The sequence below is a fragment of the Cryptotermes secundus genome, unplaced genomic scaffold (genome assembly GCF_002891405.2).
Source record: "Cryptotermes secundus unplaced genomic scaffold, Csec_1.0 scaffold113, whole genome shotgun sequence".
Lineage (NCBI taxonomy): Eukaryota > Metazoa > Arthropoda > Insecta > Blattodea > Kalotermitidae > Cryptotermes > Cryptotermes secundus.
Window position 1 is genome coordinate 5411 of NW_019722424.1, and position 14609 is coordinate 20019.

The 14609-nt window shown below is 39.2% G+C and overlaps 2 protein-coding genes across 4 annotated transcripts in view; one reads left to right on the top strand and one right to left on the bottom strand.

Annotated features, from left to right (window-relative positions):
- The window catches only part of LOC111861286 (queuine tRNA-ribosyltransferase accessory subunit 2), a 9561-nt gene extending 5011 nt beyond the window's left edge, over nt 1-4550 (bottom strand). Inside the window, exons 1-6 of one of the 3 annotated variants that reach the window (XM_023845724.2) lie at nt 4300-4546; nt 4082-4140; nt 3717-3866; nt 3226-3344; nt 1627-1783; nt 233-421 (exon numbers count right to left, since the gene is read on the bottom strand). In XM_023845724.2, the coding sequence (XP_023701492.1) occupies nt 233-421; nt 1627-1783; nt 3226-3344; nt 3717-3827 (576 nt within the window). In that variant the 5' untranslated portion in view covers nt 3828-3866; nt 4082-4140; nt 4300-4546. Of the gene's footprint in view, nt 1-232; nt 422-1626; nt 1784-3225; nt 3345-3716; nt 3867-4081 lie in introns of all 3 variants that reach the window. The other 2 variants (XM_023845723.2, XM_023845722.2) reach the window with 2 other exon arrangements.
- Nucleotides 4551-4619: 69 nt separating this feature from the next.
- Nucleotides 4620-14609, top strand: part of LOC111861287 (negative elongation factor E) — a gene marked incomplete in the record, with an annotated part of 24586 nt that continues 14596 nt past the window's right edge. Inside the window, 4 exon segments of the mRNA XM_033750257.1 lie at nt 4620-4788; nt 5769-6062; nt 9948-10144; nt 13227-13281. Of these exon segments, the coding sequence (XP_033606148.1) occupies nt 4708-4788; nt 5769-6062; nt 9948-10144; nt 13227-13281 (627 nt within the window).

Below are 14609 nucleotides of genomic sequence, written 5' to 3' on the forward strand. Positions count from 1 at the left end.
ATCAGTATATATGATAAATATATATTTTAATTATTTTAATATGAAGACAAGGCATGCAGTGAACTAGTTTAACGTTAATCGAATAAGCACCTGAAGATGGCACTTTTGTGCCGAAACATGTAATGCGAGAGAAAGGAGTGAGGTAGATAAGTGTATGCACTAAAAGACGGTGAAATAAATCATGAATTTTCAATTCACTGCTTCCAGTTCCCACAACTTTCATTTCAATTACCAGACTTGCTTCCAGAACTGGCTTCACATCTTCAATAGTCAACTGCTCCACATCAGGACCATTGGAATGGAGTCCATCAATAACATAACCAAAGACAGAGCTATTTGCAAGATACTTTGCAGAGTCTTCTCTTCCTTCAATGCTGTAGCCTCCCTCCACTGCCCCTAAGATTGCACTTTCTTTCAGAACCTGCACAAAGCAAAACAACTGAAATTCTCTATTTTTAACGATCATTATCATTTCAATAAACTTTTCAGCTAGTATATGATCAAATACCAGACATTCTTTCAAATATGCAGCACATGGTAAATTAGTTTTTGGGAAATTTCTGAAGGATCTATATTTTGATGACAGAAGCACCTATGGATAGATGACAAATTTTGTTAGCATGTATCAGATTAATGGGAATTAAAGCATACTTGAGAAGCGAAAAGAGATAAAATGAAATGACCATATTATAACCTGGCTTTGGTAACTCTAATAAAAAGAAAGCTCTACAATTCTTTGATGGTACAGCATTTTGGAGCGGAAATGTCAATGGCACTGCTTGTAATAAATTATCTTTGTGCACAAGCTCAAACCATGAAGGGTTGAAAATAAAACTCCATGCATTCACAACCTTGGTCAGCTTCACACTTGAAACAACTTAACTCCTGCAGGAGGAGCTCCCAGCATCAACTGGACAGCAGTGAGTAATGTTCTGAACATGGGAGTGCACATTCCTGACATGAAGCAAATCCTGGCCAGTAAGTTGTAGTCTGTCGAGTTACGGAACATGCAGCTTGTTTTCATTTATATCAATGTGGTAAATGCCGGTCATGGTAGCCAAGCAGTCTAAGGCATGCACTGTCTTTGCTTGCTTGTAAAAGCTGGGATCATGGGTTCGAATCCTACACAAGGCATGGATGTTTGGTGTGTGTATGCATTTATTCTGTGTTTGTGTTCTGTGTTTAGGTAGAGACCTTGTGATGAGCTGATCAGCCATCCAAGGACTCCTGAAAAAATGATCACGAAACTGAGAAATCGGCCCTATGCTCCAAAGTGGGAGGAAGAAGAGAGGAGGGGGGTGTGGTAAATTGAACTGATGTTCATAAGTCCTATGATAAGCCCAGGACGGAAGGCGGGGGTTAAATTCCTAATATGGGCAGGATTTTTATTTTCACCACCACTGTCCCAGGTTGACTCGATGGTCCACCCAGCCTCCTGTTCAATGGGTACTTATATGAAATGGCTGGATTGTGAAGCTGGCCACTCACCTTTATCTAGGTTTGAGGTCCAGAAGGCATGAAGCTTTACCTCACTCCCCCTACATGCATTAATGACACATTACTTATGTCCTGGGAAAACTTTGCTTTACATTAATGAATTGTATGTCTAGTGAACAATGGTTTTACCTCTGATTTCTCATGTCTCTCAAGACATTTCTCAAGGAATGCTATTGACCTGTTGATTGACTTTTGGACCCTCTTCTTGCTGCTAGTGGGGTTTGTATCACCATCACATAAAGACTGGTACATGTCAGGCTGAAAGGCTTCTATCATGTCCATGTACCTGAAGATATCATATTAACATTTGTAATTGCTTATAGTGCCAACTTATCTGTCCACCCATCTTCTATATATTATTTGCCCTTTTGTTTTTAATTACTGCACACGCTAAGGAAAACTGAAAATGAGGACTGCTGACCCTATAATTTGTTACAATTTTTCACTTGTTTAAGGTCTATTTGAACTATGCACAATGTCTCTTACAGAGAACAGAGCATCGGAGGACTAACAAAATATTCTCAAATGTATTTAAAAAGTATGTTCACATCATCATTTATTACTGACATTGTTTGTCACTGACAGAAAAAGTTTGGAGGGGCGTTTTGACATTTGCCTTGTCAATGCCAGGTAATGTGACCAAGCTACCATCACCATAGTATCAGCTTTTGATATCAAAGTGATAAAATTAATGTCAACATATGTTTTCTTAGTTAAAATCATGAAATATTACATACTAAAAGCCATAAAAGCTATAGTGATAATGTAAACAAGGAGTATGTTAGGAAATAGTGCAATAATTCTGACAGGTTTGCTTTGTTGTTGCTGGATTTTCAATCATAAGTAATGACTTCTGATGCTCTCTTATAATTAATGTAAAATACGTGGGCCAGACAGGCAAGGTGGGCCTGCCTTCAATTAAAACTTGAACAAAATTAGTCAGTAGTTCTCGAGATGAGATAAACATATAAAAATGTCCATTTTGTTTAATTAACTCAAATATTGTGAGACTTATGGAAAAGAATGTACTGGACATAAAGTGTGCATTTTATTCTTCTTTACAATGTTTGTTCAAACTTTTTTTCACTTAATTAAATATTTGGTATGCCACATTCAAGATGCATGGAGAAACACAGGTCTTTGTGTAAAGCATTCCTTATTGTCATCTGATTGTAACCAGAATGGAATATGCTGACAAATTTTAGTAAATGCCCAATATCACTTTGCATGAAAATCTGTTCAGCTGTTCTATAGTTATTGCATGAGGACTGATATGGCAAAACTAATGGGCACATTTTCAAAATTCAAGCCACTGAAGGCCACCCTACGTTTATTCTTTTTAATTACCTATAGTATCATGGGCATAATGACTTCTGAAGTTGGGGTAACACCCTCTCATGCAGAATCCTGCAATTTACTGCAGTGAAAATCTCTTTAAATAGAGCAGCTTTCTTATGCCTTTTTATCTTGTGTGTTAAATATGACTTTGAAATATGGCAGCTACGCATTTTTCCATTTTATAGTGAGGTTGCACATGACAACTTTAAAGAAATCAATGGCAACAGAAATTATGCACTTCTTTGTCTAATTATTCATTTTTAATCTCTTAGCATCTCTATGCACATTTGGTATCATGAGTTTTTCCAGAACATTTTGTTGTGAAACCTTAAAAACCAGTACAGTAACATTTCTCATTCTTTGTGGCACAAGAAAGAACTCATATCATACTTGTCAGGGTCCAGCTGTTTCCTTCCAGTTCGAGACCATATCGATACTGTGTCCCTCTCATTGAATCCGTGGGGAGTCACAGCTGCTGGGTCATGTATACTGCAGAATGTCAAATATTCCTATAACGTAAAACAAGCAATTTGAATCAGCTGGTAATATTTGTGTGCTACTGAACTACTTCAGTTTTGTTTAATTTATTATTGTTACTTTCTGACTGGCAGATAATATTTGTGTGTATATGTTTACATGAGGAGCAGATCTATGCATGCTGTGGTCTGACAATTCTGTTAAAGTTCACTAACACTGAGATACTGTTTAGCCCATAACCTGAACCATTATCATATATCCGAAATTTTGAAAAATACGTGAACCATAGCAAGCTTAGTCATGTACCTTAATCAGTTATATTTTGGTAATGCCTATTATTCACACAGAAATATTATGATTGCTTTGAAGTGGTATAAAAGCATAAACAAGTATATCAGAAATACTTTAAGCCCAATGAAGTCTGCAATGCCTTTCCCAAAAGCAACCACTGCTTCATGACAATGTGCGACAGTTGAAATTGGTATGTGCAGAGCATGTTGTTCTTTGGAGACCATCTGCAACACTTCATACGTCAAATGCGGTATGCTGCCACCCTATAAGGTACAAAATTTAGATTAATTTATTACATTTTGTTTCAGATTAAACATTATGCTACCCAAAATAAAAACGAGATATGTTATGGTCAGAATTTCAGGATTCTGAATTGTGTTATTTTTTTTTTTCCTTGGCACTACAGCCCCAGTGGGCCTAGGCCTACTTCCATGAACTTCTCCGTTGTGTTAGTATTACCACATAATATTTTACATACCTTTGTGTATAGTAACAACTGCGGTGTTTCTAATACTAGGCCAGGTAGCCGTCGTATATCTGTAATATAACCAACACGACTAGAACATGCTGTTACAGAAGGAAGAATAAACTTCATTGTTGAGTCTCTTACCGAAGACTTTAATTACAAATTATAATTCTGACTGAAATCTTAAATTGCGAAAGTTCTGTCGGAAATCAGACACATTCAATCTGTACCTTCCGTTAATCAAATGCAATCGGACGACCGCGTGAAGGATGGAATGTTCACCATTACTCTGATAAGGATAATGGATGGCAACATTTATTTTCTATTTTATTTTTATTTTCTGTCCAAATATTTTACATCAGACAAATTGTCTCCTTTGACAATGTACGCCATCCTAACCCTACATAGGCCTTATAAGTCGTTACATGCTTTCATCGCTACGAAAAGTACACACCGATCACACCGTTACATAGTGCCACCAATTACTGAATAACGAACGATGATAAACCTCAGAGCCTCAGAGTATATGTCTGGTACATCTTCGAAAAAGTGTTACTACAATCTCTGGCTGTCAATTGCTGATTAGTGGTTGTCAGTGTGCCGTGAAAGGTTGAGAACGGTTGAGGAGGTTATTTAAAATGGTGTATCTACACTTTCCAACAAATCTCACTGAAGAGGAATTGATGCTTCAAGCGAAATATGCAAAGCTTAAGAAAAAAGTACGTTAAACACTTATATATAATAACAGACATTAATGTAAAGGGTATGTTTAGTTGGCTTTGAGGTTACGTTGGTGGCTGTAAAGACTACTGAAGCCTCCATGAGAGTCAGCCGACTTTTCGGAGGAACATATTTCCTCCATCGTCAGGGCTGATTAGTAATCCAAACAAGAAAGTAACACGAATTAGGCAGCAAGCAGTATGTTGTGTTTGTTAATTTTGCAAGTTAGGCAGGCCTAATAAAGGATGACATAATGATCATGCTTATTTAAACTGCTTAATAGAGGCCTGCCCCGTTTTGTATCGGCGTAGCTTAGCCGTTTGTCTGTACCTAGTGCTTCATGAACCTTTGACTATTATTGAAAATCTTGGTCATTACCTATAAATGTTATTAAAGCAAATATGTATGGAGGTGAAAGTTTTTGTATGCAAGGCCATAAACCTGTACAAGGCTCACTTTGGAATACTGATCGCATTCATGATTATTTTCGTTTGTAGAAGGTATACGTTTTTACTGTTAAAGTTTTGTTAAAAAATTATACCATATGACATGACTGAGTGAAGGCTGCGAAGTACACTGTCTTTAAAAGACTGACACTAGCAAAAGAATGAAAGAGATCTATTTGCAAAGACTATAAAATGAGATGGGAATATCATTGTGAACGTTGAGTTGAGATGAGTTTGGAAGGAAGTTGTCATACCCTTTTTTGTGGAACAACTGAGGAAAACAATCTTAGGCAGGAGAGCCAGTAACATGTTTGAAATGCATACTTACAGCTGTGCCAACTGGTTTGTTCTCTTTGTCTAATCTATATAGATGGAGTACTTGAGAAAAAGGAACATGACTGTACATGCACTTAATCAGAGCATGGTTTCTTTCTGATGGCAGAGTACATTCTGGTTTCTTTGGGCAAGACTCTCTTTGTGCACATTTAGATAAGTGATTTTATATAAATATTTTTATTGGTGTTTTGTTTTAGAAAAAGGCATTACAGGCGTTGAAAGCACCTCGACCAGAACCAGAACGCACACCTCAAACTCCAAAACGTCCAGCAGAGGCTCGTGATGCACGTGAGGTGGCAAAGAAACTTCTTAAGTCAGGGGCTATTACAGCCATTGTAAAGACTCCTAAAAAACCCGAACAGGCCGGATTCAAAAGACCCAGAGGTCTTGAACGGAAACTGTCTGGTACAGAACGTACTGTAAGTGGGTACCAGCCTTTCTCTGCGACGCATCCAGAAGACATGGAAACAGATAACAGGCCCAAAGTAAAGGTGAGTTGTTTTAGATCATTTTGTAATGACTGAAGAGCTTGTGTGAATCATGAAATATGAGAATGAAGAGCATTGTGAATGGGAGTCCTGGTATTTGCCAGGGGAAATCCATGAAAATATCTATCAGGATAATTGGCACTGACCAAGATTATGACTGAGTATAAGGTAGGAGCTGTATTCTTTCTCCTGCAAGCGTTATGACCTTTTGGCACTGGTACCATGTTTGACAGCACTGAGATTTTGGCTAAAACTGGTCATTGTAACTTTATCTGCATATAGTGACATATGAAGGCCCTTGTTAATTCATTAGTTTACCAAGCTATATTTTTTGTACAAATATTATGTTGCTGGACTTTATCCATCATCTTTATCTTTGAAAAATCAACATTTTGAAGACTGGATTCTGTCTGTGTCTTCAGGTAAACCCTACTCAGTTGGGCCAAATCAATAGAACTAGTCCCTATTTTTGGACACCTGTACCAGCAGCAAGATAGCATATATAAGCCAAGCACAGCACAAACCATCTGCAAGAGCTAAGACCAAACATTAGAATATTAAAAACTCTACATGTATGAGGCCTTGCATCAGAGATCTTTGTGGTTCTCATATTTTTTGTGTATGATACATTTATGCTGTTACTTTACATTTCTGCACTGTGCATTAGGTAGTGACAAGAGAACTCAATATATTGTATTTTAGATAAGCTTACTCCTCGTTATTGATTAGTTTTATGTATGAAATATATTAAATCAGATTTAAGAAGCCATCCCACAAATGAAATTGCCACTGCTTGTGCCACTCTCAAAACAGCCTTTGAAGCTCCAGTTGTTGGGGCTGAAGCATGTTGTAAAAAGTGAAAATTCTAAGGAATAAAGTGGTTGCATTGTTGACAGAACTGTACTGTAAATATTCTATGCGAATTGAAAATGTGTAGCAGAAAATATCTTGTTAAGTATACCAGGTGACAACTGGAGCAACAAAGACAGCTGGTACTACTACTTATTGCTAAACAACTTACAGTGGGAACTGGCACCAGCAGTAAAAGTGTTTGCCATTTCTGCTATATGGCTGTATGTGATACATACTCCATCTCTCCTCTGATTAGTTCTCCTGCACCTGGGACAACACCATTTCAGGGGCAATATATTTTACAACTCCATTTTTATTTTCTCATATACACAGTATCAGATGGTGAAAAAAAGCTGATCTGAAGATTTTCATGGATGTTAACATTTTTAAATTTGCCTAGTGGGGGGTTGAGTCCAACTGGGTCCACTCGGCACGGCGGCCACTGATTGGCCTATTGTAGCCTGCTCCAGGTGATTATGATGATGGAGAATTTGGTGGAATGAAGATTGGCAGGGGAAACCAAAGTACTCAGAGAAAACCCGCCCCAGCACCACTTTGTCCACCACAAATCGTACTTGACCAGACCCGGGATCGAACCCAGGCCACTGTGGTGGGAAGCCAGCGACTAACCACTTGAGCTATGGCGCGGCCATGTTCACATTTTCAGACCCCCTAAATCTGAAAAATGGCTTTTGGATTGTTGTCTGTGTGTCTGTGTATTTCTGGATTAATGCCTCGCTCTTACCTGAACTGTTGGGTAGATTTTATTCATATTCAGCATCTGGTAATTTTTTTGTCAGAGATTGATGCCCAGTGAATATGAACATTGTAGCGCCAAAAACAGATAGGCCCCAAAATACAAAATGGTGATTTTCATGGAAACTTTTCTTACAATTTTTATTACATTTCAGGAATATATGGAGAACAACACTGTAAATAATATTGTATAGATAGTATCTTCAAGATTGGGGTACGCGGTAGTGTAGTTGGTTGAGGGGCTATGCTACAAGCTGGAAGGTTCATGGGTTCAAGTCCCGATGAGGTCATTGGATTTTTTCAATTGACCTAATCCTTCCAGCCGCACTATGGCCCTGGGTTTCACTCAGCCTCTAACAGAAATGAGTACCAGGAATTAATTAAATAATTTTCCTGGGGAGTAAAACGCGGTTGGTGCGTAAGGCTGACAACCTTACTGCCATCTTTGAGCTGATCGTCTAGATAATGTGGGACCCTCAACATCTCACAACCCTATGGGCCTTCACGGCCTGTTACAGGGATAGCTTTACTTTTTACTTTTTTACTTTTAGTATCTTCAAGAAGGTGATGGTGCATGCACTAGGGACTGCAGTGTGAAATGTTGATTATGTTGAAATCAGCTTTGCTGATTGGACAAATTTCATTATTTGGTATCCAGTAACCATCATTGGTCTACCAAGCAACAACTGATTTTATATCCAAGATAATGTAGCCAACGTCAGTTGTTTAAAAAAAAAAGTACATTTGACTTCTTTTTTATATTTGTTAATATGAAGTTGTTATATGAAGTTAATTTCTCTTGGTCTTTTATCATACATAAGTATAAAATATGTGTATGTACAAGGTGGTTCAAATATGACTGGGACCGATTTTTTTTTAAAAACCATAATTGCCAAACACTTACTTGCACATGTCAGTCTTCAACGTACTCCCCTCCAGAGTCAACACATTTTTTCCAACATTCTGGAAGCATCCTGATGCCCTTTTTAAAAAAGGCTTGTGGTTGGCGGCATATCCACTCCCGAACAGTCTGGATGACAGTGTCTTCCACAAACTGCATGCCTTGCAAGTCTGATTTGAGCCTTCCGAACAGGTAGAAATCACTTGGGGCCAAATTGAGGCCAAATTGGGACTGTACGGCGGATGTGTCAGAAGGTTCCATTTCAATTTCCATTGTTGTTTTGGCCGTATGGGGGCGTGCATTGTCATGAAGGAAGGCTACCCGCTTTCGACCTGTCTTCTGCTTGGATCGGACCTTTTCCTTCATGTCTGTTGCCAGGAGGTCTGAGTAATAACCTGCATTGACTGTTCTGGCATCTGTCAGAAAGTCTACATGGATAACCCCCTGCCAGTTCCAGAGGAACGTTGCCATCACTTTTCCTTCCGAACAGCTCCTCCGTGCTCTCTTGGGTTTGGGAGAACTGGTATGCCGCCACTTGCGTGATGACTGCTGGGACTCGAAAATGAAATAGTTCACCCACGTTTCATCGGTGGTCACTGTAGACTTCAAAAATGCATCACTTTCCTCTTCAAGCTGCTGTAGGAGACGACTGGCAACTTGCATGCGCACCATTTTGTTCAAGTCCGTCAAAGTGCGTGGTACCCACTGTGCATTCACCTTGCAATAGTGCAGGTGGTATTTCACGATGTCTTCTACACTACCAACACTGATGGACAGCATTGCTCCAAGTTTCTTGATAGTAATGCGCCTGTTCTCATGAATAAGCGCATCTGCACGATCAGTGTTTGGCTCGGTGATGGATGTTTGCGGCTGACGATCATGCGGTTCATTTTCCATGCGCTCTCTGCCCTCTCTGAAGCACTTACACCACTCAAACACACGGGTCCGTGTAAGACACTCTTCCCCATACTATTGTTGGAGTCTGGTGAATTTCAGCAGAGGGGACGTTTTCTCCAATGAGGAATTTGATCACAATGCGTTGTTCCACGCTACGTGGTACCTTCTGTTCGCTCATCACTCTAGCAACTCCCAGACAGGACTGAACAGGTTCTAACCCGAACAGGAGTGAGGGTGCAGGTTGTGGCTTCACTCTCTCAAGGTTGCACAGCTGCTGCGCAGTGTGGCTTGTTTACACACAAAACAGTCCCGGTCATATTTGAACCACCTTGTATGTATGTATTTTACTGGCTGAATCTTCAGACATGAGTAGTGGTGCTGAAGGAGAAGCTGATGAAGTAAAATAGGTGAATTGACTGCAGGTACTCAACAGTATTTTTGTATGCAGATTAACTGTTTTTTTCCTCCCCATATTGACGCAGAACTTGTATGACAGCTTCGTATCTGCCAGAGATCGTGAGGAGAGAGGTCTGACTGAAAAACGTGATGGTCGTGCAGATAAACCTCGGCAGGGTAACACAATTTTTGTATCAGGATATAAGATAACTGAAGATTTCCTGAAGAAAACGTTCCACACATATGGCAACATAGTTAACGTAACAATGGAAATAGAGAAAAAGTAAGTAGCAGCATTGTCTGTTCCAGGTTTGAACTACTTAGAGTACCACGTATTGAGTCTCACAGTAAAGGACTAAGAATATCAGATGCAAGCATCCTCCCTTGTTATTTTAGATGGTGGATGACTTCTGGGAGAGACTTTAGTACAGTAATTTTAGTGAGCATAAAAGGTTAGTTGTTATAGGTTACTTAACACTGAGGACATTACAGGGAACAATTATGTTGAGTCAAATGAGAGGTAGTGGCATAACAGTATGTATTGTGTAGAATACCATTTCAGTAAATTGCAATTAATTGCTTATGTTTCCCAGTTAATTATATTTATGATACCTTTGCCTCCTAAATACTACTACTCTATGAGCATCTGAGCTGGCCAGTTTGCTTTTCCCTCATTATTCTTAGAGCCATATGTTTATTTTCTAATCGTAGGCTTAGCTAGCTGAAAATGCTGTAGGCTGATCCTGCTACATAATGCCATGATCTTAGTGACCGTAGATGGGGTTTGGTTTGGTAATCAGATTTATTGAACTCTTACAACTTTTAACCACAAGTAAGGATTATGCTGTCACTGTTCTACACACTTCATAAACGACTGTAGGACACACTAGGTCTTCACAGTCTGTTACATTCTTCACAGTTGTTGCTTGATGGCAGCTTCGGTGACGGACGTTCCCCTTCCTCTGTGTTCCCAAATTTTTCCCGGCCACAGCTACCATCTTCTAACAACAACAGCTCTCAACATCTGAATCCCAGTGGTTATTTAACTCACTCACCCACTCCTCACTAACTCGCCAACCAATTCACTCCACTCCACTGATTCCACACTTATCCTCTTTATAACTTCTAAGTTCAGACCGCATAGAAAGCACCACTTCCCTTTTGCAGTGCAGTTGTTGCATTCATGTCTGTTGGCAGAGCCATTACCTAGGCAACAGCTGTTGTATAGTTGTTTATTTGGGGGTCATTGCCTAGCAGCAGTTCTATAAGCCACAACATTATTAACCATTTGCTCTATTTGCAGGAACAGACTTAACATCCTGTGACAAGTTCCAAATGTAGTAAGCTCCTGAAAAACGGCCTCCGTAGTCTAGGGGTAACGTTCCCACCTCATGACTTAAGGTACGCGGGTTCAAACCCGGAGGAGGTCGTGGAATTTTTAAGGGCGGAAAAATTCAGGGAACAAGTCCTCTGGGAGGGACTTTAAGCCGTGGGTGCCATGTCGTAGATTTACGGCACGTAAAAGAACCTCATGCCTCTAGGAGGCCTCTGAGCTAAATTAGGCCAAAAAGTTTCCAATGCCTCCGATAGATGGGGAAGTATTAGGTACCACTGCCAGAGGAGGGACGACCTTGCTGACAGAAAGGGACTAATTATTAGATACCACTGCCAAGTAGAGGGTAGAAACCTTGCTGGCAGAAAGGGGCTAAAGTATTAGGTACCACTGCCAAAGGAGGGACTAACTCGCTGACAGAAAGGGACTAACTATTAGATACCACTGCCAAGTAGAGGGTAGAAACCTCGGTGGCAGAAAGGGGCTGATAGCGAGCACCAGTATCGGTAGGGGATGGAGATGGTAGAAATTAAAAGGGGGATGTACAATAGGCTATCAGTTGCGGTGCATGGGGAAACCCACCCCCTCAATACTGAATCACTGAAGCTCCTGAAATGTATATAGTTCTCTTCAAGCAGCTTTTCCATTTTTAGTTGGTTCACAAAACCATTTAAAGACGCTTTGAAAATGCTTCTACTTTTCTCATCGGCCCTTCCATAAAATTCTCTTTTCCTTAGTCTGATTATTGTGACAAGAAAGTTGTATACATTCCCTACAGAACAGACAATACTTTGTAAGATGAGGCACCGACTAAATAATTAACATTAATATTACTACATCTACATCATGAGCCTCCAATACATTTTTTATTTATACACAAAATATAGAATATTCCAATTTGTCCGTGGGACTGCAACAAAGTTACAAAAACCAACGACTGACTCAGTGATGTAAAATATCAATTGAAGAATTTTATTCTTGTTTTATATAATCTAATTTATTGTATATTTGTGTCTGGTATTTTAAATAATTAATAATATTGTATCCAATTTTACTAGTACTGCGGTTCAGTGGTGTATATATGTTAACCATGTATTTGCCTGATGATTGCTATTAATAGCCGAAACATGTAGCAGAGCCAAAACTAGGCACTGATCTTGATATTAGTTGTGTTGTGATGGTTGAAATAAAGAAGTTGTACAGGATATTTATATTAAAAATATATAAAACAGCAATAGTATGATATTGTTATTCATGATGGCTTCCCTCTGAGAGGTAATAATTATTTACAGCCAGATATTTTGAAAGGGTGTAATATTTTTGGTAGTAATCTCATTATTTAAAGTCATTACCTGAAATTTAAATACTGTAAGGAGCTTTTGACATTACATAAATACATTCAGCTGCTTTAGTTATGATGTTCCCCTCATTCCCTCAGTTCTGAAAATGGTAATACCACCCAGTGGCTTGTCATATGTGCAAGTGCATGTATAGCTTTGTATCTTCCTGCATTTAAGACAGAAATATATGTATACAAAAGGTAATTAGTCATACCATTACTAGAATATTCCTGTAGACTAGAGTCATTAAATTGTACATTTGAGTTACACTTTTGGTCTGAATTTTTTTTTCCCCAACTCTGTGTTGCTGCTGGTAGGAAAATAGTTCTCAAAGTTTTAGTACTTCATTATAATCATGTCCCGCACCATTTAAATTAATTTAATCTGCATGGTCTTTGCTCAGATAACTTAAATGTTGTTTAAACAATGTGTTTTGATGCACTCTGAGCAATAGTGAACATTTGCCTTACAACGTTTTACTGTGCTAAGTGCAGCAAATAGCTGAGCTGGTAGGGAAACCTTGTGCAATTCCATTGCATTCCAGTGAGATTTGAGGTCCTCATAGAGGTGAGCTATTTACCAAACTACATCCCAGAAGGCCATAATTTTATCATCACCAGTATTCAGGTTCCTAAACTAATATGGATTAGAAGCATTGTGTTAACATTGATCATGTTAATGTTATTTTTCAGTCGTGGCTTTGTTACATTTGACAAAATGGAGGCAGCAGATCAAGCTATAGCAGAGGTAATGATTCTTCTAAGATACTACCACTTAATGAGGGGCATCAATCAATCATGTCTCTTCATCCATCTTTCCCTTCCCAAAGCTTCCTCCTTCTCCTCCTCCTCTTCTTCCTTCTTTCTGCCTTAAAATTTTTCCTAGCCCCTTTTCCAATCATTATATTGGTTTTCTTCTTCGATGTTCTCTTTTAGTTCCATTTTCAAAAATTTTTTGTTTCATTTTAATTTCTTCCTCTGTTAAAATATGTCTGGCGCATCTTACTCATTACATTTTAATACATCTTTAAATTCACGTTTTTGTTTTTTATTCTCCCCTAGTTTTTCCTTTTCTATTTCTTACAAATTTGGGCTCTGTTTCCATTTGTATGCTAATGTCTGCATCAGTCCATGTCCATATTTCTGCTCCATATGATGGCCCTCATTGTCCCTGCATCTTATTACTGTTACAGTAGGCCAGCTGACAACATTGCATCACTAATATACAACTTCATTTTGAGTTTTATTGTAAGTTATGACACTGTAACTTTCTGTGGTGACATCTGCTGGTAGTTATTATTGACCCAATCAGTGCTTTATATATAGTTTCAGATNTGTATTGGATATAGCGAATTCATTGAACACTCGCTCTTACAATCACACAATTTACAGTCTCGCAATTTCTGCCCTCGGCAGTATCACAAATTATCACATCAAATCTTCCGAACACGCATTCGGGTCTTCTTCCCGCGACCGCTACTATATTTCAGCTGTCCCTGACCGTGGCTGGATCCAAACTGTCTTCAGCGGCGGCTATCCCAAGACTGTCTCGGCAAAAGCATTACCTTCTTATATATTTGCGGCCATTGCTACGCAGTAAACCTTCTGTTGTCTATCACCAGGGAAACACTGCTTCGTTGATTCTGCAATTCCTATGCAACAGCCCACTGTTATTGCGTTGTCTCTGTGGGAATGCTTCGTGTATTTGTCATAACCGTGGAGACTCATTGTAGGCTGTTAACTTCCTATGTGGCCATTGTGCAGTGATGACCGTAAGATAGCACATTACATTGCTTCCTTCTAAAGGTTGTTCGTCCCGAACAGCTTAAAGGTTCTTCCTCTCTTCCATTTCCGTGGTGTTCTGCTGGCAACGTCTGCATTCAGTCGTGCTGTTCTTTCATGTCTCTTTGCACTGTTCATCCTACTGCATCCACCTCTTCAGTGGTGCTTATCCCGAGCACTTCCATGGTCCAGGATTTGTTGGTCCAATTATCTCACATTCATTCCTTGCTTTCATTCTTTCCTCATTCATTCTTGCAGGGAGGCCGGTGTTTCTACTACTGGTTTCTCCCATAC